A 27,937-nucleotide genomic window follows, 5' to 3' on the forward strand; every position below is an offset into this window, starting at 1 on the left:
CAGCGAGACACAGGCTAAGATTATAGATGGACAACTTCCGCATCCACAGTGAAATCAGAGGTGGAGTGGACATCAAACATCAGATGGTCTAAAAATAATAGTGTGGGTGTGTGTGCGTGTCTTTGTGTGTTTCAGGTCATGTTGCTCAGCCACAGTTGAGCAGTGCAGTGTCTGTGGAGTCACAGCACAGAAGACTTTTGGCTGATTCTCTGGCGATTAATTGTACTGAGCCAGGTACACACACACACACACACACACACACACACACACACACACACACACACACACACACACACACACACAATCTGTAAATGGTCAGCAGTTAGATTTGGCTATGGTCAATTTTTAGGATGAACATATTGAGAGCTGCCAGAACAAACCACGGTTACGGTTATGGAAATCCAATATGGCTATTATAGAAATTTGTATAACGCTTGTTAGCAAAACCAAAGTGCTCTTGGCCCCCGAGGGGACCCAGTTGCAAAACCCTTAAACTGCACTGACCTTAATCTCTATTTACACATTGTAAGTTGACATTCTGACTTACTGCTCTCATGAATTGGGACGTGAAGTGTATTTAAATACCAACATATCCATTTATTCAGCCATTAGAGCGAGAGCAGAGCCATAATTCAAGAGAATCAGCGTTGAATTCCGAAGGGTAGTAGATGTACAGTCACATTTTGTATTATATTATGTCCTTTCATTTTGACCTCACCTCGAGCACTCAGTGGATTGCATACAAAGAGCAGCAGTGTTTTGTTTTTGGGCCAAGGATGAGCAAAATGCATTGAAATCAGAAGCAAATCACTCCATAGATGGGATGGGATAGACTCTTTCAATATCTTTCAATTTCAATATCTTCTCACTGAGCATCTTCGAATGGATGTAAGGAATGGGCTATTTTTTCCAATTGACTTCTGTTTAATTGCATATTGTTGTGGTCTCTGTGTGTTTCTCAGCAATCTACCAGTTTCCAGCAGATGTCTTCTCCAACGCTCAGAGAAGGCAAGGAGCTGTCCTTCTTCATATAGTGGGGGTAAGGGAGAGACACTCACTGATAGTGGCCTTTTCTTTTGCTCGTCTTTAATACCGCAGTCCATAAGAACACCTGTGTTGGGTTGGATTACACTATGGCTACACTAGTCCCAGAATTCCATTCAAAACTGTAATATAGTTTATTTTTCTAATCCCCTCATATTCTGCTTGATTGCTTTCTTTCTTTTTAACATTTTATCCATAAGACAAACCAGTCACATTTTAAAAGTTAATAGTTGCTATTCTAACAGTTACTAATAACTATTTTAGTTTTACTAGTAAAAATAAATTAAATACTAATACTTAGTAGTATTATATACTACTAACTATTCCAATTGTTACTAGTAGCTCTCGCAATGTTTCTACAATTTGAACAATTTTGCCATTAAATCCTATGGGGCTCCCTCTTTCAGATATCAAATATTTGCCTCCGACTAGTATCTATTCCCATTGTTACTATCTATTGTATCTATTTCTATTTCTCTATTTGTATTTCATTAGGGGCGAGTGCCTTTCCCTGTTGTTACTATTAACATTTTTATTTTTACTGGTAACATTTAATTTTCAATTTAACGATCAACAAGCTGTTTTGTCTCGTAATATCTCATGACAGGTAAAAAACACATTGTTACTGGCTAGAATTGTGTAGTAAAACGCACACCAATTTTAGTGTGTTTGTCTGTGATTTCTCGACTTCCAACATCTTGCAAGCTTAGAGTTATGTCAGTTAAAAATCTTGTGTCATTATGACTATTAAAATACCTAAAAATTAGAGGAGAGGCATTGGAGTTTATAACTTGGCAACCCCAAATCACTTGAAGCAGCACTTCACAGCTGATAATCACTCGGCCATACAGCTGGAGAAGTGGACGACATCAATGCATGACAACATGAGCATGAACATCTGTTTACATTGTTGATTGGGCTTTAGGACTATTCCAAGGCTCCAGACTAACGTTTTCCACTAGTAGCACTGGTGTTCCCTACTGAAAATATGCGGAGCACCAGCACAACATTTTTAAATGTATTTATTTTATTTATTTTAAAGGAAAAAGTCACAAAGTAAAGTTGTGCTTCAACAGAACAAATCATAAAGTTAAATAGTGCTTTTTTTTAAACAGAGACATCAAATCATAAATTAACAAATGTAAACAAGATTCAAAATTCAAGATGTTTATTTGTCACATTGTTGTGGTTTAACAAAGGTCCAGATCTGGGGCAAGTAAAAAATGTGGATCTCTGCACAACGATTCTATCTTATTCTGGCTCCAAAAACTTAGAAGAAAAACACTGGAACCAGACTAGAGTCTGATGCGATCAAGTTTATTGTATATCGGAAGACGAAATACAGCATCAAACTTGGAGTTAGCTTCGCGAAAACCGACTGATCTTATCTTTATTTGTTCTCATGCTTTAACATGAGAACACCCTCCCCTTCACATACATATACCGGTACATAAAAACATACATATATTTAGTGAAAGGACATTGCAACGCACCTGGAGATTATGCACAGTAAGTACTAACTGGTCAATAACTAACCGGCACAATAACTAACAAATTAACTAGCTAACTAACTGATTCCTAAAACGCTGTTCAATTAGTAAATAGAATAAAATAACAGTAAGATGGGTAATATACAAAAGTAGGAATACAAAATAGAAATAAAAGGAATAGTATACAACAGTACAGCACAGCAATACAGTAACACCGAACAGAACAGCAATACAGCACACTATGCACTAACCCAGTACAGTGATACAGTGTGCAGTACAGTATGCTACATACAGTACCATTACATTACATTTAGCAGACGCTTTTATCCAAAGCGACTTACAATTGTTCAAACACCGACGGACGCAGCCATCAGGAGCAATGAGGGGTTAAGTGTCTTGCTCAAGGACACTACAGCATGCTAGCAGGAGGAGCCTGGGATCGAACCAGCGACCTTTAGATCACTAGACCACCAGCTCTACCGCCTGAGCCACCATCCCCTGCAAGTAAAGCAGTGGGGCCTATGTGTGTGTCTCAGTGGGGGCCCCTGGTGAGTTCAGCGTTGACAGTCCTTATGGCTTGCAGGAAGAAACTCCCTCTCAGTCTCTCTGTCCTCACTGCGTGACTGCGGAGATGCTGTTGGGGTGGTGAGGATTCTTCATGATCCTGCGGGCTCTGCAAATATACCTCTCGGTGTATAAGTCTTGGAGGGAGGGGAGGGTAGTTCTAGTGATACCACCCTTTGCAGGGCCTGCCTGTCCTGAGCAGTACAGTTTACAAATCAGGCAGTGGACTTGCCTGTCAGGATGCTCTCTACTGCTCCAGAGTAGAAAGACTTGAGGATCCTCACCGTGACTTTGAATTTCTTCAGCTGCCTGAGGTGGTAAGACGCTGCCTCGCCCTTTTCACCAGAGTGTCTGGATGTGTGGTCCATGTAAAGTCCTCCGTGATATAGACTCCCAGATATTTGAAGCTGCTCACCCTGTCAACAGAAGTCCCATTGATCATCAACGGTGCGTGCGTCCTCGGTTGTAATCCTCTCCTAAAGTCCACAATCAGCTCCTTAGTTTGGCTGACGTTGAGGAGGAAGCTGTTGTCCCGACACCAGAGTGACAAGTCAGCCACCTCCTCAAGGTAGGCCTTTTCGTTGTCGTCGTCGGTGATCAGGCCCACCATGACGGTGTCGTCAGTAAACATGATGGTGTAGGAGCTGGACTTGGCCACACAGTCATGTGTGTACAGGGAGTACAGTATGGGGCTGAGGACACAGGCTCTACTGTACTCCCTAACATAAGGTATGTGGTTAGTACATTACTGTCATTAACAACCATGGCGAGAGCCTCAGCTCTCCATCGCTCTCTAACTCACACACGCACACACACATATACACACTAGGGTCGTCAAATGATATTGGAATGCTCTTCGAATTGTGAAAAAAAAATATGTTTGAATCTAAAATTTACCATAAAAAAAAAATAAGCAGTGTTTCAGCAGAAATGTATTTATTTTTCTATATGTTGCACGCATACATTCACATACATCCTCTTTGTGCAAGTGAATGAGCTTTGTCCGTGCGCTGCTCCATGCGCTCTATTTTTTTTAATCTGCCAGCTAAGCAGGTGCAGGGACAGCTTTATGCTCATCAAATTAAAAAAAAGTTAAACAAAAACAAAGGAAGAGGAGAGGCTCCGTCCGGACACTACAGGTATTCCGGCCTCTGCCAGCAACACATGCCCTGCACAGTGTGGGACGGAGCACTGTCAGTGCGGAAGTTCAGTGAAAACAATTTTCCACACACACCAATTATTGCTCCCTCCCAGTGTTTCAATGATATACGATGATGATCTAAACAAAAAAATGTTTGGCATATTTACAAGTTGCGCTGGTGCTCTTGGTTAAAATAATTAGTAGCACTGTCTCCCAAAAAAAAAAATGAAATGGTTGCAGACGCCTTCAATCACACTCATCACTCATTGTGTGATTGACGGCCTCCGCAGCAGTGTGTTTGTGTAGATATGCCCCTGTAAAAAATTTTCCCTGCATAGCAGTTTTCTGACACTACTGTTGATGTGAAGCGATGCTGTTGATGTATTCTGATATTCAGACTTCATTGTCTCTCTTCAGGCCCTCTACATGTTCCTGGCCTTGGCTATCGTTTGTGACGATTACTTTGTTGTGAGCCTGGAGAAGATATGCAAGGTAAATCCTGTCTCTTTCTCTTTTGAGCTTTCTTTTAATGAAATTCCACCTCCAGCCAATGTCACATCCTGCTTTCCCCTTGGATCTTTTCTAAGTGCATAATGGAGGTGAGGTGATGTACTTGAATGACATGTCTAAGCAACTTCATGGCAACCAGTGGTAAACATAGGTAAACAAAGCAGATTTGCAACAACGCAAGGCTATTAGCTACTGTAGCTGGATATTTTTTTCTATATAGATGTCTGACTCACTCAATAGACTTGTCAAAAGGTTGCAGTCGCTGAAAAGTGTGAAGAAATGGCTTTATTTCACGGTGAGTGGGTGAGCCAGCTTGAATAATCTTACATCAATTTATGTCAAGCATCTCATTTCAACAAGAGCTTGAAAGTTTCTAACTTTTAGTGCGTAAATCAGTTATTTGTCAAAGTGTGAGGTGGTGATTGCAGCCGGAAGTGCCACAGAAAAACGTTGTTAAAAATGGACTGACAGTGGTACTTGTTTAGCTACATATTCTTTGAAGCGCTACACACCCATTTAGTTTCCTACACTCTAATCAACCTTTCTTTGGTGTGTGTGTGTGTGTGTGTGTGTGTGTGTGTGTGTGTGTGTGTGTGTGTGTGTGTGTGTGTGTGTGTGTGTGTGTGTGTGTGTGTGTGTGTGTGTGTGTGTGTGTGTGTGTGTGTGTGTGTGTGTGTAGAAGCTGAACCTTAGCGAGGATGTAGCCGGGGCTACTTTCATGGCTGCTGGAAGCTCTGCGCCCGAGCTCTTTGCTTCTATTATAGGTAACACAGAAGGACTGGCGTAAAAATAATCACACATGCAAAACACACGACTATGCATTCACTCTGTGCCTCTTGGTGTATCTGTTTGTCTCTCATGGACCATCTACCCAAGGGTGCTTTCATTGCTGTGGTTTCTTTGTTTTGTTACAAATCAGGGGCTGAACTGATACAATATTGCAATCGCCCTGGGTTAATTTTGGGTTGACACGCCAATGTTTTCCAGTGGATCAAAACTTGTAAACAAACTCCACGCGCTATTAAACTATCTTTTCATTGGTCCAATTTTTTTCTCCAAATTTTTGATGGTTGAACGACCTTCCCGGGTGTAAACACCAGTATCAAAAATGGAGCATCAATAGTGTATATCGCAGTGTGGGTAATGTAGGAGCCCTGTTTGTGCATGGCAAAGGAGGGGTGGAGAAGAGTAGGCGTGTTTTGGAGAGATCACTATGAGAGCAGATACGCTTGGTATTATTTTATTCTAAAAGTTAGAATGTGCCTGTCTACTACTTGTCCTCAAATAAATACCAAAGAGTTATATATTCCAACGAGTCCTGCCTCATGTTGTCTCGGTGGAAGGAAATCTCTACTTGTTGGTCTAGGGCTGGAAATGTAAATAAATGCGGGTGGGTATGTCAACAAATGCCCAAGTGCAAACAATAATACGTAGCGTGCATTTGGGTCAAATTGTGTTCTCACCGCAATTGAACCGCAATGAACCAAACAAGGGTTCGCTTGGAACAGGTCCGATACCACCTCTTGCATGTGGTCTCGGACCTGTTGCTTTTGGCTGCACCCGAGTGTCATTACTGCATTCACACCTGAAACAAACGAACCACACCAATGTGGTTAAACGCACCAGGGTTTGATTCAAATGGACTAAACACGGCATATATGAAAGCGGCGTTAGTCTCATCACACAGTAGAAGTAATTAATACGCCCTCAACTGTTGCTTAAGTGGTACCGTGACTCAGCAATTTAGAAGGCCTTTATTCATTCTGCGTGTGGGTTTTTCCTCTTATTTTGTGCGTCCCTGTCTGCGGTCTTTCACTTCGAAACCCCACACAGTTCACCCTAATTTACCACAGTTTTCATAACGTTTCAAACTGGAAACTATCCCTTGGCACTGTGCACTCTCATCATTATGTTCCACAAATCATACGTCAACCCTGTTAAGAAGTTGTTGCACGAGAGAGAAACATCATTTTCAGACCTGATATGGTTTGACATAACCTGACCCGTGAGTGTAATTGTAAACCGAGAGAAAAACAGAACACCAGAGAGAAGCTTTTCTTATTCTAGACACTCCACAGCAAAGGTTATGCATGCCTCTTAGGCGGTTATCACATGTGTGGGTGTTTGGTGGGGTGAAAATCACAAGACCAATTGTTTTCATTTCAGTGTCTTGGTCTGAAGCTCCCGTAGGGCAGCAAAGACTACATTTTTTTTTTTAAACCTAAGCAATTCTGGAGCTACATTAGTCCGTCCCCAACAAAATGTAGTAGTGGCTGCACTTCAGACTTGCTGACAAAGTGCTGAGACATGATCACTAAATTCCTCCTCCATTCTTTAAATCAGCAGTTGTTAATCTGTACTAAAGTGGAATGCAAATGTTTGAGCACCCCGGGTGAAAATGCACATCAGAATGAATATCTAAATGATAATGAAGCTGACCTGACCTTTAAACCGTATAAAGTGACACATGGCACTTTTCTTAAAAATAATTAAAAAGGTAAAAGCCCTCTGCAATAGTTTGGTAGAAGGTTGTAACTCCTCCTTTAGCAACTAACAGCTTGCAAATGCTTCCTCTAGCCAGCTTCGAGTCTTCCAAAGCAGTTATTTGGGTATTTTGCTTTCTTCCTTGCAGGACACTTCAAGTTTGGAAATGTTCTTCGGCCTCCTTTGCATGTATGGCATGTTTGAGATCTTGCCACAGATTTTCAATGCTATTTAAATCTGGGGACTATGATTGCTATTCTCAAACCTTCACCTGTCTTTCCTTTAGGTACTTCAGGGTTGATTTTGAGGTGTGCTTCGGGTCATTTTGCTGGAATACCCGATGTCTTCACAGCTTTACAGATGTTTTGACTGACTGTCATTGACATTGTCTTCTAGAAATTCTTGATATTTTGTGGAATCTGTTCTTACTTCCACCCATACAATATTTGCTGTGCCCCCAGTTGCAACACAACCCCTAAGCATAATGGATCTGCCCCCATGCCTGACAGTTGGCAAATTGTTTTTCTCAACAAATTCTTCACCGTTTTTTCTTTTCAAACACAACATATTTAACAAAAAGTAAATTTTTGGTTTTGTCAGTCCAAAGCACATTGTTCCAAAAGGCTTCACCAGGGTTCTCTTCTCAGGAAAGGCTTCTTTCTGGCAACTCTGCCATGGACGTTCTTGTTGGCCAAAGTGTGTTGTATTGTGGTCCTATGAATAACTCTACATGTGTCCGCTGCTGTTTTTCTGCAGTTTAGTTAATCTGGAATCTTTCTTGGTCTTCCCCACCAATGGCAATTGACTTCAACTGTTCTGGAAATAGGTACATTTAAACATTGAGTGTTTTTGTAGCCTTCTCCTTGTTGGTGGACCTCAACTGTCTTGATTCCGATGTCCGCGGACTACTCTTTAGAGGAGCCCTTGGTTGTTAACTACAGACAGAACAGCCACCGCAGACTGATAGTTTAGAAGGCATGAAGTGACCTCAGAATAAATAGTTCAACCTGGAATGACATTAACCTGATGCTTAAGCCCTCGCAAGTAAATCATCATTGCTAATGCACAAGTCTGGGCATTAGTAAGCATCTTTTAAAAAAGTAAGAATGATCAACAGAGAAGGGTTCCAAAACCTTTGTAGGGGATCTTTTTTATTATGTAGAAACAGTAAAGATATTTTTAATAAAAAGTAATTTTCCTTTACATTTTGAAGAGAGCTCTCATGTTTAACTTGATACGGTTTTGATGTCAGGTGAGCTTCTGTTTACGGAACAGCCAATGCCCTTGATTAGCTCAAGCATAGTTCATTATTGCAATATTTAAACCGTGATATTGTATTACAAAATTAAATCAAATTATGTAAGGAATGAGATTTTCTTGACCTCTTCCTTCTAGATAAACCTTATGCTATTGAATTGTCCCTTTAACACATTACTCTGATTTGAATAACCCAACAAACAAGTATTCAAAGTTTTATGGCTTGCGGATAGACTCATGACGAAATGAGGGTGTTTCTTGTTTCTTGTGATACATATAATCATTTTTAGGACCAAAAGACATAAAGCGTCGATGAGCCAATATTGTTTTCCGCGCAACTGCTAAATGTCCACGACGAATACTTGCTCAGACTTTTGCAGACAAGTAGATTTATGCGCGATAAGTGCCTCAATGCTTTTTGGAGTATGTACCATGAAATTAAAAGGTTTGTACTTAATTTATCCAATTTATAAGAGATGCTAGTGTCCAGCCAAGGAATACTAGTGACCAGCCAAGTCAGTTGACAGCCTTGGTAAATCAACAGCTGGCTTCTCATTTAGCAGAAGTCATTTGCGGGTGTTGATTAGGACATACACTTCACTGGCCTCTCTGTAGTCTTCATTTTGGCACTTCCATAGCTTCACAAGTTTCTATATCTCAACTCTATTATTATTTAACCAGGAAAATTGGAATTCCCCTCCCTATGGGGATGAATGATGAATCTGATAGTGCCGAGATAACGACAACTTCTGTCTCCTAGGGGTGTTCATAGCTCACAGTGACGTAGGCTTTGGCACAATCGTCGGCTCGGCCGTGTTCAACATCCTCTGTATAACGGCGGTCTGCGGCCTGTTCGCCGGTCAGGTCAGTGACTTTCAGTTTTTGTCTTTGTGTGCAAGAAAAAATGTAAACGAGCCAGATCGATCCAAACCTTTGCCTCAATTTGCTGTGAGATCACAATCGATTCTGTGTAAACCTTGTAGTGTTCAAAAGTTTGAAATACCTATATCGATTTCAGTTAAAAGAAGGTACTTTTCAGTAAAGATACCAACATTGTGAAATCCCTTTTCTGAGACCATTGAAATTCATGTCTGTACTGTAAAACATGATTCTCCGGTGTTGAGGAGCACTAAATGAGAGCCCACACGCCCTTAGAACCTTGAAAAAGGGGTAAAATCTTTGGTTTTAGATGGAATTTTTTTTGAAAGCATGGTCTACACCCTGCAGTATAGTTCAAATAATTTGAAGAAAATCTGGTGGGGTCAAATTGTGTTTTTTTGTTTTTTTTTTGAATTTTTATTATTTGTGAGGTAACTTTTCTTCTTTGGCATACTACACATGAAAGCCCATGCGTTCGACTGTAAATACTTATGACCACTGTTTCCAGTGATGTTGAGAATTTTGTGGTGGTGGACCTGTAAAATGCCGTTATTAAATAATCTGAAAATTATCTGCCCATTAAATTTTCCTTGGTTTTTCAAAAGAAACATCCAAGGCTCTAGGTCCTCCAAGGCCTTATATTGAAAGTCCTATAGTTCCAGTCCATAATTTAAAGAGACAAAATGCAAGACGTTCTACCTTTAACTGGTTTCTACGTTCTGTTTCGATTTGAAATGGAGATAAAAACCTGTTTTCAAGCATGTCATTCATGCTTGAAAACATGGCAACATCCAAGTTTTATCCTCATCAGCACAAGAAATAATAATAGAAACATCGTGCTCCCCCTCCCGCAGGGTTGAAAATCACTCTAGCCATGGTGGAGTGCTTGAGATCTCATGATCAATAGATAGATATTCGGATTATCCTTTATTCACAATAAATAGTGAAAACTGTGCTAAAATAAAACAAGAAAAATTGGCAATACATAATAAACCCCAAAAAAAAGTAGCAATTTTGTAACCTTAAAAATTAAGTTTACAATAAAATAAACCTGAAAACAAGCAATATACAAGACAAAAATTGGCAATATACAATTAACAACACAAACAACAGTTTTCATAATGTTTCTATATTGTAACGAGCATTACCACTGCAACTATGGATTTGCTACTCTTGGTGCAACTTCTCCCAGCCCTGTTCCTCATCCCTTATCTAAAATATATACATTTAAATAACAATTGCACTCATTGTAGCAATCATTGTCGTATAAATAAATCTAATTATTTTGTTTAATTCAATGCATGGTAATGCATGGGTTAACCCTAACCAGCAAGATTACAACTTTTGATACCTGTTTTCTTCCCTGCTCAGGTTGTGTACTTGACTAAGTATCCACTTTTCCGTGACTGTATCTGCTACACATTGTCTGTTCTGGCCCTCATAGCTGTGAGTATAAACACCAACTTCTTATTATCTACACTAGCTGCGACACATGCCAGCTGCGCGTCGCACGTTACAATCCTAGCTACCCTTTAAAGCCTCTTTAGTCTTATGAAAAACTGTCGGTTTTCGATTACTCCACTTTACATAACTCCAAACCAAAATGAGAGATTTAACCGATGCTAACTAGTGGTCGACTGATTCGACCGATTAATTGGGCCGATATTTGTGCATTTTGAGATCATCGGCATTGGTGACTAGTGTTGTCAAAAATATATATTTTTCTATACATTATGAATATTTGAAACGGTTTTAATACTCATTTTCAACACTATTGAAATACCAGTAGCAGATGCTTCCTCGCTAATCTCTTCTCTCCCACAAGTCACACACACCGCTGCAGCACCCACATAACCCCGCCTCCTGTCACTCACTTGTTGTCTTGACTAGTTTCATTCATTTGTCATGGTGTTAGCTCATTAAAGTTTGCAAGTGCAGAGCCTCCACGACCGGTTTTGAAAGAAAACAGCAGGAGTGCTGTTTGGAAATACTTCGCACTTGAGGCAAAACATAAACCTAACTCAGAGAATTGGAGTGGAGTTTTTCTCCTCTAGAAAGCGCTGCACTGTGCAAGTGTTCTGGTTTTCCTGTGTATTTATTTTAGATCTATTTATTTTGTGTGTTTCCTAACTTGTATGAAACAAAATGTTCAAACACAACACAGTTTGTTTTACTTTTGGTTCAATAAGTGAATGGAGCGCACAACCGAGCGTCCCGATCATGGAAATTCTGCACTTCTGTAACAGGGAGACTATTTCCCGACCAGACTTTAATATGAAGCAGTTTATTATTATTTTTTATTGTTAATAATTGTTTATTTTTCATTCATAAGTTTTTTTTTTGTTTTTTTTTTCCGAAGTTCAGTTGTTTGATAAGCTGTGGACATTTATTTAGTTGATATGTCTCTTATTTAAAATAAGTGCACTGGAGAAACAATGCAGACAATAACATGAGTCTTAATACAGTAAATGTTCATTTAATTTCAGCAATTCTGTGTCTCATTCGTTATTATTTAATTGTTGTATTTTATCAGATAATAAAAAAACATGATATTGGCATTATACTGTATATCAGCCACCAACCAGCCCCCTCTAAATATTGGCATCGGCTTATTAAAAAACCCATATCAGTCGACCTCTAATGCTAACTCCAAAGTAACCAAATATTCCTCTCCCCTTTATTTTAGTTTATCTACGATGGAGAGATCGTTTGGTGAGTAAAGTATTTCACTCGTATTTAAATAAAAGAAACTCAAACAAAGCCCTAATGTGTATTCACACATGTGAATTCTGCTTACAAGCTCTTTCAAAAACCTTCTGCTTTGTCCTTGGGAGACCCAAGCTTGTATACAATGGTGTTTTATTCCAACAAAACCTCTGAACTTAAAATATAGTTGAGCCGATGGGGGAAACCCACTGCACAAATCAAACAGCACCGGACAAAAATGAACAAAGGATTTTATTTTGAACTAATCATTCTCGAGTTTTCCACTTCCAAAGTCTGCAGTGGTACATACTTCTTCACCTCTCCCACAGCCGAGTCTTTAATGCTCTTTTTGGCTAGTTGCCGTAGTCCCTCTACTTCATGTACTGGCACTGAGCTGATATCTCGAAATGAACAAATCATCAAAAGACTCTACTCGACATGGGAGTGATACTGAACGTTTGAGACACAGCTTAAGAGGTGCAGTACTGCAGGGTTTGGCCTAAAACACAGCTATGGTTTTCTCTTTAGTCTGTAGTTAGGCGACTTATTTTGCACACTGATCTTACTAGGAAAGCACTGATTTATCGGCCAGTGACTGATTGACCATCTGGCATTTTGGCAAATGCAAGAACTACGATGACCGGTATTTTAATACTGGTACAACAAAAATTACCAGTCTTAACATAATAATGAGTTTGCACACTGATACAATGTTAATTTTAAAGAATAAGCATAGCCTCAATCAGTGTACTCAATTGTGTATATATACTGTATATACCACCTAAGACACATTGGAATTACGGTCACGGTTGGTAGTAAATTGACAACAAATTGAGTCATGACTCAAATAAAACCATTTATTAAGTAATTTTGAAATCCTGTGTTGCATGAGAAGTGTTTTTATTTGCACGCTCACGTTACAAATGCAGATGTAAGTATTAATTGCCTCTAAATGTTTGCTGGGTAATACATGCTGCGTCATCAACACCTGCCAGAGAAAATCTGTACATCAACATCAATCACTTTTCAATAGTTTCTGACTCTTCCCGTCACCGTCTCAACTGCCAAGCGCTCATTCTCGAAACTAAAACTAATAAAAACCATCGGAGGAGCACGACAGGATAGGCTGATTGGAGTGACCATGTTATCAATTGAAAATGACCAGGCGAAGAAGTTGGACATAGGGCGCATTGTGGATGACTTTGTGGAGCACAAGTGCCCTTAAAATCTGGTAAGTACTTGAACTGATAGGCCACAGTGCCAATTTTCTAACTATTGATAATTTACAGTAGGTGACAGTGACGCTGTGACCACAACCTGTCAGTGGTGTTGTGTGTGCACACTGTCGTACTGGATGTATGCTGTGCAGGCAGGCACGCATTGTAGTGTTATTTTAAAAGAAGCTTTCCTTTACTAAATAAAGACATTTCCACCATAAATTGATGCAGAAAAGACACAAATCGGTGCATAAAAATTCACCAGAATGCAGGAAATGAAGTCAAAATTCCATGGGTATATGGACGGAAGACTAATTGAACCGTAGCTGGTTCAGTCCGAAGTTTCACTCAGGTTGGCTGGCACTCTACACTCTCAGTTTTATCTGTTGAATCGCTATCTCAAGCTTTTTATGTTAACATTTGGGTGGTGTTGGGTTTGAAAATAGGGCCTCTCTGTTGCAAATGCCAGGGCTGTTTTTTGATCCCAGTCAGTCACTGGTATCGGCCGATATTCGTCCTGTTGACTGCCGTCGGCCTATGGGCAAATAATAGTGACTTTCACCAATGGCAGTGGCCAATTTTTATCTGTTGTGTTGCATCAATTTTGCGCTGGCTAAATGTTATGTTGGCTGGCTCTTCCTATGGGCAACTTATGTCCCTTTCCCACTGCGCCAAAAACCCTGTAACATCTGGCATTTGTCATTAGTGGCAAAGGTAACACCCGGCTTTCAATCCCAGCTCAAATGACCCTGCAATAGACACAGGTTTTTATCCAGCTCTGATTGGCTCTGATGTTAACACCTGGTTCGACCCGCAAATTTCTGTCCCTTTACCCGCGTGATGGGACGCATGTTAAAGTTCCGAATGTTGGAGTATAAATAAACAGGAATATTTGTGTATCATTTGATCATTTTATATCAGATTTAGAATCCAAAATCAAAATCAGTAGTTAATTACTTTTTTCCTGCATTGGGGGACCATGAATTGTTTTGAGTGTGGGGACTGCTCTGAGGGGACCACAGCGGAGAACCCCCACGCTCCCCGCCGGGCTCCCAGCCACTCCAACACTGCCCAAGCCAGCCTCCAAACCGGAGGAGTGTCTCCACTCCCCGCTGCCAAAGGACTGCTGGTGGGCGGGTGCGGGCTTGGATAGTCCATGCTGCTTCTACTGTAGTGTTGGGTCGTTCACCAACAATGATTCTTTTGAACGGCTCTTTTGAAGGAACAGAGGGAACCGAGTCTTGCTGGGTGATGAGAAGTTTTACAGTTTGTCGTTTGTTTAAGTTGCTGTCTCCTCTTCTGTTTTTTTTCAATAACTCTCATATAAATTCATGGTTTGGTTTTTATATAAGTGATTGAAGTGCGTTATTCCAGAGAAAACTGCATCTACCAGCTCCGTTAACTCTGGCAGCCGCAGCAGACTAATGTTATGTCGTTCATGAACAATGTCATTCAATTAAACGGCTCTGTTTTAGAAACAAAGGGAACCAGTCTCGCTATGTGATGAGCCGTTCTTTTTTACCAAGTTTTACAGATGGATATATCGTGGTATTTGCAAATGTTTCCCCCTTAGTTTAAGAGATAGCTCTATACTAAAGTATTCATACAGAAACATCCAGTTTTTACAAAATTAAGTCCCATAGCAATGGGGAGATGGTGTGACACGGGGCAGTGGGAACACACAGGGTTTTTGTTTGTGACGGCATGGAATGGGACTATACCTCAACTCAGTTGTGTTAAAAATATTTGTTTCACAAAAGTAGGAAACACATAAAATGAATAGATATAAAATTTAAAAAAAAAAGGAAAACTGGACTGCATGCACGGTGCAGCAGAGTTAGGTTCACATTTTGCCTCAAGCATTTTGAAACAGCGCTCCTGCTGTTTCCTTAGTCGCGGAGGCATAGTGGTCGGTTTAGTAGTGGTTGACCGATCAAGTGGTCGACCACTACTAAAATTAAAGTTATCTTTGACAAAAAGTGTCTTTGTCATGTGAAAGAAGTTTATATCAAAAGTTGCTTCATACATTTGTATGATTTAGTTTTAATTTCTTTGTTTCCCTGGCACAAAAGGCCAAATAGTTATTTTAAACATCGACATCGGCCCAGAATTTCACAATCTGTTCATCCCTAGATGTTACAATTTTTTAAATTAGTCTCAAACAATTTTGATAAAGGAGGGTCTGCCTCTATTCGTTATTTCTGCTAGATCAAGAATCATCTTGTTCGTCTCACAGGTGCAAATGCACTTACCTTGACACACACGCATTCAAGGAGTGGTGACATCCCGCACCCACACACATGTTAATTGGGGTACTTTTTTATGTTGGAGGAGACCTTTGTGAGCACGGGAAAAACATGTAAACTCTACACAGAAAAGCCCCTAATCAGTTGATAACCCACCAGAGGATGGTGCCAACAGTGCCTCGGGCGGGCACCGCTGCCATTCCCTGCACTGCAAAACATCACAAAACTGTATAATTCATAAGTCACCGTCTTAAAACGTGAAATAATGGTATGTGATAAAATAAACAGGATATTAGTTGACTATAGAGTTGTAGTAGAGTTGACTGAATGGCAACATTTATTTGCATGCCCTGCCCTCTACTGGTCTAAAAGGTGTGTAACATATTGCACCTAATGCTTTAGGTCAGGGGTCTTCAACATTTATTCAGCCCAAGGATCCCTTGGTGGATTTTTAGATTCCTAGTTTTTTTTAATACAATTTTGTGTTGCATTTTAAGATGGACCTATAATAACATATTTATAATGCCTTATTAAACTATATATTTACTTAGTTATGATGCTTACGGTCCGGAGTGTTTTTATTTTAGATTTTGATGTATTTCCATTCGTTTAGTTCCATTACTGGTCTGTGTGGAAAAAATACAGTGAAATACACCTTTTTCTTGTTTTCACAAATAGAATATAGATTAAAAAAAAATCTGATGTAGGGTTTGAAATGCTGTTTAGGCTCTTTATTATAACCTAGGCTTGACTACTATAAGTACAGTATTTTTTTTTTCTGTGTCTAAAAAAACAACTGTGAAATCCACCTTTTCCCTGTTTTTATTGAAGTTCAACCATGCACCAATTATGTCTGTCAGAGACACAGTATATGCTGTTCTAGTGTTAATGGTTGGAGTTTACTCAATATTATTATTTTTTTTGTCTGAAATACATTTACATTTTTCCCAAAAACAAATTGACTTAATAACTTTGATTTTTTTTTAAATGGCAGACCCCCTGCAGTACCTCCATGGACCCACGATTCTTAGAAAAAAACTCGGAAAATCAATTCATTTTGAAGTACTGACTTAAAAGGAACAAATCACTGGAAACACTGCCCGGCACAAAAGTTGAAGCTCAGTTTGAATGGCTGTTCTGGTCATTACAACATTTAATTGACCAGATAACTGCTTTCTTGGATATCAAGATGCTAAATATCCTGAAACAAACATTGGCTAGTAACATCTGGCAGCCTAAATGGAGGCTGTCTGTGATTAGCTGATTGTCTTTCCACACCAGAATGAAATTGGTGTGACGATGTCTGTAAGTTAAGCAACTTAGACAATTTTAGTATGTCCAAAACTACAGTATGCATCAAATAGTATGCAAAACTACCAGAATGATATACCACATGTGGTGGAATATTGTAATATGCAAACAACAAGGTACACAGGGTTGACGCCACTGGGGAGTAGAATAATTATTCATTCGAAAAAACACCTGTTTGTCAGATTGTTAGATGCAACTTTGTAAGGATCTTGCACACAAAATGTTGTGGTTATGATGTGTCTATGCCAGGGGTAAGTTGGGATTTGGGAGGTGGGTGGATGCATTTTTTATTTTATTTTTTTATAACGGATCAAACATCTGGGAAAAAAAAAACCTCTTGGCGGTGATTATCCAATGTAATTCTGTTGAATTATCATCCTACCTGTAGAGGATACATTTGTTTGTGCTGGGACCAAAAAGGTCCAGACCTGGGCAAGGAAAAAGTCTGGATCTCTGGCCAACACTATCTGTTCTCAAAAAACTTGGGAGAAAAACCCTGGAACCTTGCAGAGTCTGATGCAATAAAGTTTATTGTGTACCTGAGGGTCAAGTACAGCAATAAAAAGTGAGTGCGCCCTGGAAGCTGACTGAAGAACTGTATTTTTGGTCCTCGTTATATACCCAAGATGTTCCCTATTTTTTGGGGAATTCTCCTAGGTGTCTGAAATTCCTGTGTCTTATTTGTGCATGTTGATTCCTAAACCTATGAAATACCGGTGTATTTAGTGGTGAAGTCTGGGCATGTTTTTGCAGGAGGATATATTTTATGAATGGGATTTCCTTGTGAATATTTTTTTAAAGGTTTTTTAATACAAATAACTTGAATATTTGGTCATGTGATCAAGTTTTTGTCCTCTAAGGGTTAATAATTAATCTGGGTTTGTGGTGTTATACAACATGTCAGCTGGTTGTTTCTCATGTGTAATAATTAGTTGTACTTGTGGCTCAGTATAACTTGTGACCTGGTTTCTTGTCATGTGGGGGTTAGTATTTAACCACAACATTTGTCTGCCTGTCAATCTAGAATGGAAGTGGTATTGAATGTTCTGTGATGTATTGATTAGTCGCGCAACAATAACTTAGTGAACTTACTTCAATAACTACTTGACGGCAGTGAAATTTTTGGCCGCTCTTGAAGATCGGAATTCCACGGGAGTGCTCTGAAGTTTTCAGTTTTCAGAGTTTGATCCCGATCCCAATATGGCAACATCAACAAGGAACATCCTTCAATATCTTTTATATTTCATTATTTACACAGACAGGGTACACTTCAATATACAATGTACAATAGATGTATGGTTCCAATTTAAGCTTGAGACATGGGATGGATGTTTAATGTTGTCTGTGTTATTAATGCGGCGTAGCTCCCGGAGCCAGTCATACAACTCGACGGTGCCACACGCTTCCACACCCTTATGGGCCGACCTATTTAAGCAGTCAATCCCTCTTGCTTGCTGCGTTGCTGTGCTCCCTCCACCTCGCCTGCATCCACCTGTTGTGCTATACTCTTCTATACAATGGGGAATTTGAGCTCATCACTCCAATATTTGTAGCTCATTAAGAATGCCTTTGTTTTCTGTATACCTAGCCGGTTGTGATTAACAGTAGAGCCCTGATGGCCAAACTCAAATGATACTAAATAGATAAAGATCATTTTTAATTAAATCTAACAGTTGTCTGTCAGAAATGTTGTTAATTGAACATTTCAGTCTCCCATAATTTCTGTGGTGATCAGATAATGGAGGTTCCACTCTAACATGATAATGTGATATGAATTGATATGAATTGTACTGTACACTGGTGGGGTGTTCCCGGTATGCAGTGGTCAGTACCTACCAAAAGGGGTCGAAGGAAGGACAACCGGTGAGTCGGCATTAGGGTCATGGACGCCCATGGGCTCATTGATGCACGTGGTGAGCGAAATCTAGCCCATCTGGTCTGATCCCACAGAAGAGCTAATGTAGCACCAATTGGTGAAAATGTTCATGCTGTCTATGGTAGAAAGGTGTCAGAACATACAGTGCGTTGCTGCTTGCTGCGTATGGGGCTGCATAGCTGCAGACCGGTCAGAGTGCCCATGCTGACCCCTGTCCACTGTTGAAAGCAGCTACAAAGATCAGGTGATCGTCAGAACTGGACCATGGAGCAATGGATGAAGGTGGCCTGGTCTGACGAATCATGTTTTCTTCTACATCATATGGATGGCCGGGGTTAAGGTCCGATCCGATCAAGCATCTGTGGGATGTGCTGGAACAACAAGCCCGATCCATGGGGGCCCCACTTTGCAACTTTTAGGACTTAAAGGATCTACCGCTAATGTCTTGGTAGCAGATACTACAGCACAGCTTCAGAGGTCTTGTGGAGTCCATGCCTCGAGGTCAGAGCTGTTTGGGCGGCATGAGGGGACCTGCACAATTTTAGTGGTGGTTTTAGTGTTGTGGCTTATTGGTGTTTGATATTTTCTCACACTGTTTATTTGGTTGTGTGTGTGTGTATTTGCATTTTTTCATCTAGGTGGGAGAGCCTGGTACTGGTGCTAATGTACTTTGGATACATCCTCATCATGAAGTAAGAAGCGTGCATTCAAGAAATTAAGATTATCACAAAAAAAACCCAACTCCACTTCCTGTTTAGTTTTTATCCAAAATAAAACTGGTTCCGGCCAATGCTAGATATCCATCAGTAACTGAGAGCAAAAGTGTCAGGCTCACTGACTCAGACCAGAGGTGAACCCAAGAGCACAACGCAGGAGAGCAGGTTGAGGTTCACAAAGTAGGGGTTTATTAGAACAACCAGACCAGGGTCATGAAAGCCAGGATATCCATCAGCGAAGGCAAACAAGTCAGGCAAGGAGGCAGAGAATCAGAATTTGTAAGACAGGCAGATGATCAAAAACCGGGAAATCAACAAGGTATTAGCGTGATCCCTGGACGGCATACTGGAAAGCTCAGCCTAAGTAAAGAGACAATCTGGCACAGAACCGATGAACCAGACCAGTATAATTACAGAGTGCCTGATGAGCAAATGAGCTGCAGGTGAGGAGAAGAGTGGGGAACCTTGTGGTGTTTTAGCAAAGGGGAGTGGCTTGATCTCAGTAAGGGTTCATGACAAAATGTGAATGTAGCAAGCCCCCAAACTAAAGTTTTAATGTGGGGGATTTTCTTGCTCAATAGACTGTCATCAGAAGCTGTTGTTTCTTAGTCACAAAGAGGCAGAACAAGTTTGCAGAAATGTTTTTATTTTGTGTTGGGTGGGCCGTGCCAGCTTGGATTATCATGTCAGTACAATTTTGACAAGCTTGAAATTTAAACTTGCAGTGCTTAATGTATGACAGTCGCTGTGGAATCGATGTACTGCAGTAGGGAGCACCATAGAACACAAAATTACTCAAAACTGCAAAAAAATGTAGCAGCCCTTTAACCCTGCCAGAATTTACCTCTCTATTGTTGTATCTATCTATTTTCCTTCCATACATCCCACATCCATTGCTTTGCCTAAACTCTTATCAATTAACAGACTTTTGGGATTGACATTTTGATTTATAGAAGATCAACATATGTGCTTGTTTCATCTATTACATGTGTGCGTCAGGTTTAACAGCAGTATTGAGCGCTGCCTTGGTGGCGGTTGCTGTGAAAAGGCTACACCCAACGGCAGTGCCTTCGCACCACTAGAGAATGATGGCCGTTTCCATGGAAAATACAGTGATGACCCTCGAAAGCCTCTTCTATCACTGGGTCAGTACAGCAACAAGTTAATTTTCTTCCCGGCATTGGTCACATGTAAACAGCATCACTTCCCATGCAGCACTGTACCAGCACTCAGACAGGCTGAATCCTAATTTCTGAAGGCTCTCGCTGTGTCACGCATACGCTGAGGAAGGGGGAAGAGGAAGGGGTGGTGCTGAGGGTGCTGCGGCACCCCCACCTCATATTTCACTGCACTCCTCTGCCCACCAGGCAGAAGGAATGCAGTGAAATATGAAAAAAACATTTTAAATCGGTGGTCTTCAACCGGGGGTCCGCGGAGGTACTGCAGGGGGTCTGCCAATTGTTATAATTGTCCAAATTATTTCGTGAAAAATGTAAAAATGTATTTTAGACAACAAAATAAAATTGATCCAAATTCCAACCATTAACAATAGAACAGCTGCGTGTTTTTTATTTATTTCAGTAATCAACTAAAAGCAAGCCGAATCGCAGCTTCTGATGTTATGGTGTGTTGAAAAACCTCAGATTTTTGCTTTTTAAAATTTTTTACATACTGTGTCTCTGACAGACATAACTGGTGCATGGCTGGACTTCAATAAAAACATATCGTTAATGTTTGTATTATTGTATTGATATTAAACAGCACGTAAACCTGTATTTCAGATTTGTGAAACCTGTATTCTATTTGTGTAATCAAGGCAAATGTGGATTTTATTGTATTTTCTACTAACAGAACTAAACTAACAGAAATAAATCTAAAATAAAAACACGCAGGGACAATAAGCATCATAACTAAGTATATGCTAATCGCGTCCTTTCTCCTCAAAATTCTGACTTTGCATGTGTGCCCCTGTGTGAATGTCAGGGTAATCAGCGATAAGCACATAAGTACTGATGTCTTCAATATGTATTGCAACTCAGTGCTCAGTCCTCAATACTCACCTTAGGCAGTCGCAGCGCGGTAGCAGACGGATAAATCTTGTTATAATCCATAATCCATCCAATGAGTAATTTCCCAAGGCGCCATGTTCCCTCTATCCATGTTTGTTTACACCGCCCCTTTCACACATGCAGTCTTTCCCAGCAATGTTCCGGAACCGTTCCTGTATGGGGTCATGTGTGAATGGGAGCAGGGACCGATATTCCGGTAAATCTGTTCCAGCAATTTCCCACTTCAAGACCTAGTATTATTTCCTGGAAAATGCAGGGACGGCTGTGTGAATGGAAGCAGTAACAAAACTGGAACAAGCATGTAAAGTAGGGGTGGAGCTGAATCCGAATACAGTATATTTGCGCAAAGCACAAATAGTGGGTTCTTACGAATATTTATTTTATACAAATATTACTAGCTTTCGGGAAGAAAAAAAACATTCTGAAAAATGGTGAGTAGATTCCGAACTGTGGCCTCGGAGTACCTCCGAGTAGCAAGAAGGTCTTTATATTCTTAAAAAAAATAATAATAATAATTCTTAAATGTTATTTTCTTAAATTGTATTATTTTACTGCCACTCAGACACTAGATGTGCCTTTTACAGTTAGGGGCACGGTGCAGTTCTTAAACCCCAATAGTCCGAAGAATTTCCCATTGCAGCAGGGAAAGCCCATTGTGCTTCTGTATTATGTGTAACAAGTTAACAAATTAGTTAATTAACTATAATTTAAACAAACATTCCAAATAATAATTATAATGAAACTACTCTGAGGCAAATTTATCTTTCTTCATCTGTCCATTGTTCACACTGAATCTTCCGTCGTCTGTCAAGCAAACAGAAGCACATGGCTAATTATTATGCAGAATGATCGGAAATTCCCGGGTGTATGTGCAGCTGTCCTATCACGTGAGCGTGATCAGATCACGCAATTTATTTTCATGATGCACAGCAGATATAGCCAATGACACCAAATTATAATAACGATTTCTCTTATCACAGATATTATGTCAAAATATGGCGGAATTACGAAAATGAATCAACAAAAGTAAAGCAGAGTTATTTTTTGGGGGGTAACTTTAATATATGACTGAAATTGTATTAATAAATTGTTTCACTACTCGTTACTGGGAAAAGTAATGTTATTTCTGTAATGTGTTACTAGCAACTAGTAACTAATTACTGCCCAATACTGTAAATGATGGGAACCAACATTTTGATGAGGGTTTGAAAAATTGCAAACCTGAATGGATGTCCTGGGCTCACTCTCTACACTACCAGTCTGATCAACTCTTCCTGTTTGTACATGTTCTAGTGCAATCCAGCAGCAACTACAGTGGTCCCTGTGCCTTTGTGGGAAATGGTCATCGATACAGTTTGCTAGAGACTGGATTAAGGCTGATGATAACAAATCATTTTTCACCAAAGACTCGATTTTGCATGGCTGGCCGACTCATCATACACCAGGTAAATCCTGTTAATGTCGTCGACCCTTAATTAACAATACACAATACTGAAATATTAGGGGAGTTATGTTTGAAAAAAGTTTTTGACTAATATCATACGATACAATATCATACATACTATACGGAAATAACTGTGATGAATGTTGAAATGATGCTGCAACATCTTCAATTCATAAACCGATATATATATATAAATATCAATATTTTGTAAAATTTCCCATGAATCTCTTACGTTCTTCTCCACACCACCCGGTCCCATCTACTGCTCAAACTTATTTCATTCAAATTAGCATTCAATTGTCCGTTAAACATACCTTTGTTTTTCGTACATGCACGCCCGCATCTGTGGGTCAACAGCAGTGCTCCATGCAGAGGTCTAGCGACACAGCTCTAACCCTTTCTGGGGCTCTGGCAAGTAACAGAACACAGGCAGAGGAGGAGGGACGTGAACAAGGGATAAATTCACCTTTTAAAATACCTGGTAATGTACACTCTTGATGCATCCAAAGTTGCATGCTAACATACTATTTAATGTGCCGAGCCTTTTTGTATGTCTCCAACCCTAGAATGCATCACACAATGTATTGTGAAAATGCTACTGTGCTATGATAGCAACCACCAATTGCAGAAGGGGCCGGGGTCAGTCCAAAGCAGTTTTACGCATGCAGTTTTTCCCAGCAATGTTCCGGAAACGTTCCTGCGTGGGGTCATGTGGGAATAGGAGTAGGGATCGATATTCCGGGAAATCTGTTCTGGCAATTTTGTTACAGCTGTGTTGTTTTGAAGCAGTAACATTGCTGGAACAAGCACGTAAAGTAGGGATGGCGCCGAATCCAAATACAGTATCGGCAAAGCACAAATAGTGGGTTTTTACGTATATTTATTTTGTACAAATATTTGACAATTTGTCTTTGGGAACAAAATGGTTTTTTTTCGTAAACATTCGGAAATGTGGCGCTCAGCTGCAAAGACGAGAAACTGGAACATGTTCAGTTTCTACAGAATCATGTCTTTATGTTCTTAATTTTTTTTCCTTTTCTTCTTAAAAATGGCACTTAAACCGTGTATTTTACAGTTCAAGGTGCGGTGCAGGGACATCGTTTACAACCACTTCGCTTGCCAGCAGGCTGCACCAGAGGGAACAAGTGGACAGGGAGAGGTAGAACAGGTGGAGAACATTCCTTCTCTGGAGGCAGAGAGTGTAGGAGAAGTGGATGATGATCATACTGATTCAATAATATTGGGTTATGACTATTGTGCCTGGCGCACCTCTGCCCAACTCCACCCAGTTGGTTGGGCATATATTTACTCATTTATGTATTTACTGCCTCGTTTATTTATTTCAGGGTTTATTTCATTGGCCTATTTATTTTTATTGTGCAATAAAGTGACAAGTTACAAGTGAATGAGCTTTGTCCATGCGTCACTCCGTGCGCTGCTGCTCCGTCTGTCGCTTTCCGGTGTGGGGGGACCGCACCAGGTAACTTCTGCTGGACTGTCCTTTGCCCCTTCTATTCCACCATTATCATGACATGCTTGATAAGGCGCAAAACGGAAATGTTCCAGAATGTAGCTGCATGTGTGAATAGTGAAACAGCCGGTGCAAGAAAGGTTATCCCAGTAATTTGCCTGTAACTATTTGAATGGGGCATACAAGTTTGTGAATGTCTTCATCAACCCACAGTTGTGTTGAAAGGAAGTGGTAAAAAGTAATTCACTGCATCCAATATGTCATACTAGGATACTATTTAACACACAAAATTTGTGTTTAGTATGTCCAAAACCATAGTATGCTCAAATTGTATGTGACAAGACTGGACATGCTTATCCCCAAAGGGCTTATGGGTGCAAGATACCAGTAAAAATCTCTAGGCAGTCTCGTCATGAACCATGCACTGAAAGGAAGTGGCGCAGCTGTGTGGTGTAGTGATTCCGAGAAGCCATCGTTCTCCCTACAGACATGTGAAGTTAAATATTTTCCTTTGTTTTGCCTCTCCAGGGAGCACCATGGAAAATGTTAAGTGGCTCGTGTCTTGGCCCATAGTCTTCTTCCTCTACCTCACAGTCCCAGACTGTAGCCAATCGCATCGGGAGAAATACTTCCTTCTGGCCTTTTTCGGCTCAACGCTGTGGATAGCGGTCTTCTCTTATATCATGGTTTGGATGGTATGTACACGATCCGATTGTAGAACATGTCTCACGCTGAACTGAGTTTCTCAAACACTTGTTCTTTACAGCTTGACACTACATGTTCCTCACCTCGATGGTCCATATACAGCCGCTCTTTATAACAGATATCTTTGTGGCTTAGTCAAGAACAGAGTACAATGTAGGCTATCAATTATTGATTAAAGCAGTATTTTGACATTACTTCAACAATGATGTAGCATCTACCTAACCTGCTAGGTTTTGTTTACAGTCTCAACAACATATCGTCATTGATATTTTTTTAGCCTACATTGTACTCCAGAGCCCTTCTGTCATATACTTGAATTTGATATTCATGATTCAATCTGATTCATATTTTAATGAGAAGTATGCATTTAAGACTCTTATAAAATACTGGAGAGTAGAAAAAAATCTCCATCCTTCACCCAGTTCTGCAAAACTTCCATATGGCTTTAAGAGAGTGGAGCCTTCTTAACTCTCTTGTTTTCAGCCCATTTTGGGCAGGTGCGTAGGAATTGCTTTCCACTTGCTGCTTTGTTGCTCTGCCTATCAGTTTCTTTAAAAATGTTTTTGTTTGCATGTCGACAGACTTTCAATAGTATAGTTAGGACAGTGAAAGTGTTGCCTCGACATTTCTGTAATTGACAATCACAGAACAACTGTATATCAAACCTATCTTTCTGTAGTCTTCCAACATGTTAGCAGCTTTCTAATCTCAAACAATGGCATCCAATCCGGATTTTGGCCACATCACAGCACTAAGACGGCTCTTATTAAGGTTCCCAAGGATATTAGTCAAAACAACAACTAGCTATACAAATAAACACCTTGCCGTTAGGGACAAAAGTTGTTGTTGCCCATCTGCTGCCATTCACCATTGTTTACGTTCTCTGTTTTTGTGCCAGGTGACAATAATCGGCTACACCCTTGGCATTCCTGATGTGATCATGGGGATAACATTCCTGGCGGCCGGCACAAGTGTACCAGACTGCATTGCCAGTCTGCTGGTGGCACGGCAAGGTGATGCATTTGAAAACAGACACTTAAGCTGTATTTTCTCGTCGCCCCAACATCAATCTTCAGAGCAACTGGATCATGGCTGCGAAGCTCCTGTGACAGTTTAGTGCTACGACAGTTGAGTGCTAAGCCAAATCACTACCCAATAACCTGTCGGTGGTCATTTAGGCCTTAATGACTTTACTCTTTGCCGTGTATATTAATAAATGCTTGTGATAATTGAGAGTTGTCGGTCATAGTAGGACATAGAAATTAGTTACCAAGCTGCCCAAATTCAAGTTCAGTGAGTAGTAGGACTTCTGTTTTCGGAGGGAATGACATCACATTTTTATGACTGTCTTGAGCCGCAAAATTGAAATATTGTGGTCTTTTTCACAACGTGCCGTCATCTCTAATGGCTCTAATGGTACAATCTATCACACCTACAGCCCCAACCAGCGAATTGCATGAATGCACTTTGTTTTTTATTCAAATTATTTTATTATCGTCAACATTCAATGAGCTGTAATGGACTGAAAACATCCCTGTTGTAAAGTATTGTAAAGAAAAAGAAAAATGGATAAAAAAGGCAGTAATGAGAAGATAATCAGAAGTCATAGTAAAAGAATATGGCAATAAACCTGAGGATCATCTGAAAGAATTGGCACTATAGAGTAACTGTAAAGATTAATTTGAAGAGAAAATGTCAGGAATGTACAATAAACAATCATAATAAACCTAAAGACCATAAACATTTAAGATAAACAACAAAGAATAAAATGGTTATTACAATAACCTACTGATAGACGGTAAGGCTAAACCTTGAACCTTGAATTAACAAATACAATCAAATAACCCTGGAAATCAACAAAAAATAAAGAATATATGGTAATATACACTAACCTAACACCAATAACCATTGACTAAAACATAGGGAACATTTTCAATACACAATAGCCTAACTTGGGAACCCCTGCTTGACGTTCAATGCCTCTCTCACTCTATAGGTCAAGGTGACATGGCAGTGTCCAACTCCCTGGGCAGTAATGTATTTGACATCTTGGTCGGCCTTGGAATTCCCTGGAGCGTTCAGACTCTGGCTGTCAGCGTGGGATCAAAGGTAATACCACTTTCCTTTCCTCTCCTTTTTGTAAAAAAGAAAAAAAAACGATCTACTTTTTAATTTGCATTTCAGGTGGCTAAATTAAAATGTTCTGCTATTTTGTAAACCAGCCAAGAAAGGGGACACTGTGGGAATTCTTACTATATATGACTTCTCTGTCAAGACACCTGTCATTCCCACCTTTACTCCTGACTTTTTCTCTCTCTCTCTCTCTCTCTTGCTTGCTCGCTCGCTCGCTCGCTCGCTCTCTTTTGCTCCAACCATTTTTTTCCCTGTCCCCCATGCGTTTCACCCAGGTTCAAATCAACAGTAGAGGTCTCATCTACTCTGTGGCTTTACTCCTGGGCTCGGTGGCCTCCACTGTGAGTTAACCCCACTTCACCACTATGTGTGCGTTCGTCTCATTGGCTTCCAGTGATGAAATGACTCCGAACAGTGATTTTGTGCCTACAGTACGTTTGCGTTTTCATTTGACACCAAATGACTTGACAAACTGTTCACTGACATTACGACGCCTTCTTTCCTTCCTTCCTTGCCCCCACTAGATACTTGCAATTCATGGTAACGGCTGGCGCCTTGACGCTCGCCTGGGGGTGTGTGCCCTCCTGCTCTATGCCATCTTCGTAACCTTCTCCATCCTTATCGAATACAATATGTTCACCTTCGTCAACCTGCCCATGTGTTTTAAAGAGTAG

The 27,937-nt window shown here is 40.2% G+C and overlaps 1 protein-coding gene across 1 annotated transcript; it reads left to right on the forward strand.

The window, feature by feature from the left end:
• Positions 1-26: 26 nt before the first annotated feature.
• Positions 27-27,937, forward strand: slc24a4a (solute carrier family 24 member 4a; the record flags this gene model as incomplete). The annotated part of the gene is made up of 14 exons (XM_080012091.1): positions 27-60; positions 963-1,039; positions 4,657-4,731; positions 5,429-5,513; positions 9,251-9,354; positions 10,741-10,815; positions 12,056-12,081; positions 19,364-19,417; positions 20,441-20,586; positions 24,954-25,120; positions 26,029-26,143; positions 27,127-27,239; positions 27,539-27,604; positions 27,788-27,937. 14 exons carry the CDS (start codon positions 27-29, stop codon positions 27,935-27,937), a joined length of 1,287 nt encoding a protein of 428 aa, XP_079868217.1.

This window comes from Zeus faber (genome assembly GCF_960531495.2).
Source record: "Zeus faber genome assembly, chromosome: 13".
In the NCBI taxonomy this organism is placed as follows: Eukaryota; Metazoa; Chordata; class Actinopteri; order Zeiformes; family Zeidae; genus Zeus; species Zeus faber.